The sequence below is a fragment of the Gopherus flavomarginatus genome, chromosome 11 (assembly GCF_025201925.1).
Source record: "Gopherus flavomarginatus isolate rGopFla2 chromosome 11, rGopFla2.mat.asm, whole genome shotgun sequence".
NCBI lineage: Eukaryota > Metazoa > Chordata > Testudines > Testudinidae > Gopherus > Gopherus flavomarginatus.
In genome coordinates this window covers 1,614,579-1,620,596 of record NC_066627.1, presented here as the reverse complement: position 1 = coordinate 1,620,596, position 6,018 = coordinate 1,614,579, and the positions used below count along the sequence as shown (strand labels likewise).

Here is a 6,018-nt window from a genome sequence, read left to right as displayed (position 1 = left end):
GACCAGGCTGGCAGGAGCTGTCTCTCAGGGTGGCAGGACTGCTGGAAGGCCTGCAGGGTCTTCCCCATCACCGTCTGCTGTTCTCCAGGCCATTGTAATAGCTCCTTCGGGCCCAAACGCCAACCCTTTCCACTGGATCTTCACCAGCGCAGCTAAGGCAGCTCCTAGCCAAGCCTTCACTTGTGGGCAGCGGGTAGGACCCCACCCCTTAGCCTTGAATGCTGCCTTCCTGTGCTTTGAGCTCATCAGCTTCCTACCCAGCTGTGTGGCTCAGTAACCAGGTGCACCCAGACCCACAAGGCCTGCCCAGGGGGAACCTAGTTAGTACTAATGGTGACCAGAGAGCTTGCTCTGGTGCCAGCTGTCAGCACTGTCACAGGCTCCACAGTGCTTTTGAAAACCCCTTTTAGGCACTCAAATGCCTTTAGAAATGCGGCCCCAAGGGACTTAGCGGCCTAATTTACACTTCAGTTTTGTGCTTTTGCAGAGTGTATCACACATGCCTGGTTCCAAATGTAACCTGCAGGTCCAGTAAGGAGACATCTTGGTGAGAGAGCTAGAAAGGAGAAGGGGAGAATCTCTCTGGGAACGGGCCACAGGGTATGGATCATTTGATGATTCCCTGTTCTGTTCATTCCCTCTGGGGCGCTTGGCACTGGCCACTGTAGGGAGACAGGATACTGGGCTAGATGGACCTTTGGTCTGACCCACTGTGGCCGTTCTTATGTCTCCTAAGAGCTCTGCTGTTAAACAAAGCCAACATATGCATATTCCAATAACCCAGTACAATGCGGAACCTAGCTCGATTACCAGGTCTCGTACACTATTAATAGACTATTGCGGATCAGCCCCCTGACGTTCCCATGGTGGCTCAGTGGGCGATGGAAGACTGACCTCTATAGAGGGTGCAGCGCCTGGCCAGCTGTGAACACTAGTTGTGGCCAGGGTAAAGCATTGTGCTTGGTACTTGCTAAGTTACTAACTTTTCATTTCCTTGGTTTTATGGGCCAGGCATCTTGTGCGCGTGTACAAACTGGAACAGCTTCCCAATGACTCTTTTTACATCGTGTAAGCTTTTTAATGCTTTATTGGAGCTGAAGAGTTAGACAAAAGGAGACAGTGATGGGCAGAGCTCCGGCAGTTATTAGAAGCATAGTTGCTGAAAGAGAATATTTTATCCATTATCAACAGCTGTGGGCCCTGGTTTGTGTGCATGGTCATTAATTTATAATATGACTAACAATTAAAAATAACCCTAAATCCAGTATGTAGGTACCAAAAAAGCTACTCAGCGTATCAGATGTACTCTACATGGGTGATACCTTTGAGGAGAGTGATGGTGGCCAAAGAAAACCCAACCCAAAGACTTCCTATTACAAAGGCATGAAGAAACCCCAACAATTATATTGAAAATTAACGAAAACTCCAAGATGCCCTAGCTCAGCCAATCACGTATGAAAAGAATTTCGAAGAAACCTGAGTTGGCTTCCCAACTCCACTGAATTTCAGTTTCCAATCCTCAGATTAAGTAATTTCTTTACTCAGTATACATGAGTGTTCCCATTAAACTTAAACTGGGAAAATCACATGCTTATTCTTAAGAATGTGCTTAAATGCTCTGCTGACTGGAGATGGGACTATGAACTATCTTAAAATTAAACCTGCGTTTAAGTGTTGTGAGGAACAGAGATGGAAGTGGACGTAGAAGTAGGCAAGTGATATGACCAATGTATATGACATTGATGAGACCAACACTGAAATACTGTGAAAAATGGTGAGGGTGCAGAGAAGAACCACAAAAATAATTCATGTCGTGGGACAAAAGATACCTGAGAGTGAAAGATTTAAAGAGATCGGTCTGTTAGGATTATCAACAGGAGGATTGAGATTTGGCTTAATTATGATGCAGAAGTACCTTCACTAGGAGAAAATATCCGGCATATCAGAAAGTTAAAGCAACAAAAACAAAAATCAAATTAGAAATGTGGTACAAATTTTGAACATTGAGGGTGATTAAGCAAACTACTAAAGGGCGTGATGGATTCTCCATCTCTTGGTGTCTTCACATCAGGACTGGATGCTTTTCTGGAAGATGATTCAGCCAAACACAATTTATTGGGTTCAGTCCAGGAGTGACTTGGTGAAATTCTCTGGTCTGCAATATGCAGGAGTTCAAACTAGTGGATCTAATGGCTTTGAAATCTGTGGCTCTGTGAACTCCTGAATTCACAAAGTTAAGCAAATACTTTAAAGCTTTGCTGAATCGAGAGAGAACTGCACTCCTGGACTTAAAACTAAGCATAAGTTAATGATTTTTCACTTAGTGCTGTGATTGTTCACTTGGTCTCATAATTACCAGTCTTGAATACTACTCAAATTCCTCTCACCTTGGTTTAGAGATATACTAAATGACAAACAGTGGTTAAAATGTCCCATTAGGCCAGTGGCTCTCAACCTTTCTAGATGACTGTACCCTTTTCAGGAGTCTGATTTGTCTTGTGTACCCCAAGTCTGAACTCACTTAAAAACTTCTTGCTTACAAAATCAGACATAAAAATGGAAAAGTGTCACAGCCACACTATTATCTCTGGTTGAGAACCACTGCATTAGGGGATAAACTTTTTGTAGAACAGGAAGACCTTGTTCTGAGCTACAGCCTCCTTCAGGGCCTGTTTGACCTGCTCGTTCCTGAGGGTGTAGATGAAGGGGTTGAGGGATGGTGTCACCACAGAGGTCAGCAAGGCCACCACCTTGTTGAGCTCCAAGGAGCTGCTTTCAATGGGGCGGACATGCATGTAGATGTGGGTGCTGTAGACAATGCTGACCACTGTGATGTGAGAGGTGCAGGTGGAGAAGGCCTTTTGCCTGCCCTGAGCCATGGGGGTCCTGAGCACCGTGGTGATGATGTACATGTAGGACACTGCAGTCACCACCAAGGAGCTCAGGATAAGCACTGATGCCATGATGAAAATGGCTGACTCCAGGACATGGGCATCCTTGCAGGACAATTTAACCAGTGGTGTAATGTCACAGAAGAAGTGGTTGACCCCATTGGGGCCACAGTAGGGTACCTCAGCGACAGCACTCAGTGGTCCAAGGACATAGAAGAAGGCCCCAGTCCAGGCCCCAAAGACCAGCACGGAGCAGACGTGGCTGTTCATGATGACTGTGTATCTCAGTGGGTTACAGATGGCAATATATCGGTCAAAGGACATGACGGCCAGGAGGAGGAACTCCGTCACTGCCAGGAAGAAGTAGAAGAAGCTTTGTACCATGCAGCTGGTGAAGGAGATGATCCTGCTCCCGAAGAGCAAACCGGAGAGGAGCTTGGGCACCGTGACGGAAGTGAACCAGATCTCCATGAAGGAGAAGTTCCACAGGAAGAAATACATGGGGGTTCGGAGCCGGCAATCAGTCAAGGTGATGGTGATGATGACCAAGTTGCCTGAGAGGGTGACCAGGTAGAACATGAGGAACAGAACAAAGAGGAAGATTTCCATCTGGCGGCTGAGGGGAAACCCCATTAGGATAAACTCAGTCACTCTGCTCTCATTGCTTATTTTTACCACTTCTTGGTGTGGAATATAATGTCTGCAAAAGAGGAAAAAATGTGGTAACCAAGAGAGAGGATACCCATTGTGCTAGGTGTTGTACAGACACACAGCTGCTGGATTCCTGATCCTGCAATGATTTCTGCATATGTTTAACTTTACACACTGAGTAATCTTATTGCCTCCAGAATCAGGGACCTCTGATGGGAAAGGAAGTCCTGTAGGGAATTACCAGCTCAATTTTGAACTGTCTGAAGTAGATCAAGACAAGTTTTCATAATTTTGGAGATGGTTCAGAGAAGAGCCATGGTCAGGAATAAAGGACTGAAAGAGGTGCCATAGAGGGATAGACTCAGAGAGTTCAATTGTTTGTTTTAACAAAAAGAAAGTTAAGGGGTGACTTGATCATAGTGTATAAGTACCTACCTGGGGAACAGAAGTTTGATTATGACTCTTCCGCCTTGCTGACAAAGGTATAAGCAGAGCCAATGGGTGGAAGGTAAAGCTGCCCAAATTCAGATTAGAAATAAGGTGCAAAATTTTGGTAAATTAACTGGTGTAACAATGCACCAAGGGTGTGGCTGATATTCCGTCACTGGCAATTTTTACATCAAGTTTGAATGTTTCTCTGAAAGATCTGCTCTAGTTCAGTGATTTTCAGGAATTATTTTCAGAAGTCTTAGGCCTTTGTTTTACAGGAGGTTGAACTTCATTATCGTAATGGTCCTTTTTGCATTTATAATTTATTAAATCAGCCAAAAATCAGACCTGTCATGTGTCTCTGTCTCAAACGATCTACAGAAATACATTTCTCAGCAAATCAAAAGAACTCAAGTTCAATTAGCAGCGAGTTTTTAATAAACCCTAAGAAAATAAGAGATCTTTATGACTATATCATTCTTTCCAAAAGAGATGCTCAGAGCTATGGAAAATAATAGAAAGCACCTCATTTGTATTCTTATCACATTATATTAGCAAAAGGGGGCTGGGGGTGGAGGCTGACAGGTCGTGACCCCCCCATGTAATAACCCCCAGTTTGAGAACCCCTGACTTAGCAGGATCATTCACGTGAGTAGAATTACCCCTCTCTGTAAGTGTCTGACCTTAGTGATCTCCGATGTTGTTTGTAACAATAGCCAACACCGCACTGGCAAACAGAAACAAAATATTCAAGTAGTCAGTGTCCCTTAAACACACATGAAGAACCGCGAATGAAAATACTTACAGCAGAGCTAATCCTTGTGGTGATGCCATCAACACCCCTTTCAACAAAGCCCCTCCTGAAGCCAGAAAGTCAGCAGAAATCAGAAGAGCAGCCCCCGACACACCACAAGAAGCCCTCCAAAGAGCTGCCTGCTCTGAACTGATTTTTGCACAGGTATTGCTCCCAAGGTGTAGTAAGGTCTCCACAGACGAAATCTGGCATCTCTTGTTAAATGAACCGTGTGCACAGTATCTTGGCATGACTTTGCCTTGAAAAGAGTCTTTGAATTTGGGTGGAGCTAGAGTCACTGCTCTTTATTCTCCTAATAAGGCCTGTCCGTGCTAGGATTTTTGTATTGTTTTCCATCAATGTATTATCTCTAATTTCACTTGACTATAAGAAGCCACAATTCCACATGCATGGAAATGGCTATTCCATTTAAACACAAGGGCTAATTGACCACACTCTCCTTGGAGCCTAATTAATTTTTCTGATTATGGGTTGTATGATGACAACAGTTCAGTTACTAATCCGAGGAAGGCAAGTGCACTCATTGAAGTTAAGTGTAATTTTTACCAGTAACGCCAATGGGCACAGCATCAGGGCCTAAAGCATGAAGTTCTGAAGTGGCTTTCAGTGGAATTCAGAGAGTTAGGCCAACATTTATCCTAGGAATTTATGAGAGAGAGAGAGCTGCCAAATGACCCTGTTTCTAAAGCCCATGGGAGTTAGACACCTAAATCCCTTGAAGAATCTGGTTCTTAGGCTCCTTTGCAAGCTCCATTCTTAAGATAAACATAGGAGTGGAATATCTAGGATTTCGCTGGAGGAGATTCACCAACATCGACAGGACTGTGCCTCTTTTAAGCCATGGAAACAGGGTCAGTTCTTGAGAATGGCTGGTGCAGCGGAAGAATGGGACAGTGGTTAGGACACTAGAGTTTGACTTGGGACACCTCTATGCAGTTCCCTGCTCTACTGCAGACTTCCTGCAGAGCCTTGGGCAGAAAGTTGAATGTTGCTGAACCTCAGTTTTCCTATCTTTGAAAATCTCAGCCACCAGGGATAATGACAACATTGTGCATTGCATTATGGAAAGATCACAGTTAAAAAACTGCACTCTATAAAGGGGTCTACACACTTATTTATCTACCTCTGGTACTTATGACCCCCCATTGCAATAACATGTGAGCATCTCCCAATCTGTAATCTCCCAACATCTCTGTGAGGGAGGGAAGTGCTAGTATTCCTGTTTCAAAGGCA

The 6,018-nt window shown here is 44.4% G+C and overlaps 1 protein-coding gene across 1 annotated transcript; it reads right to left on the bottom strand.

The window, feature by feature from the left end:
• Positions 1–2,606: 2,606 nt before the first annotated feature.
• On the bottom strand, positions 2,607–4,264 carry LOC127031673 (olfactory receptor 6M1-like). The gene is made up of 2 exons (XM_050918756.1): positions 4,248–4,264; positions 2,607–3,591 (listed from the first exon to the last, which is right to left on the bottom strand). The coding sequence occupies exons 1-2, from the start codon at positions 4,262–4,264 to the stop codon at positions 2,607–2,609; spliced, it is 1,002 nt and encodes a 333-aa protein (XP_050774713.1).
• Between the last annotated feature and the right edge of the window lie 1,754 nt (positions 4,265–6,018).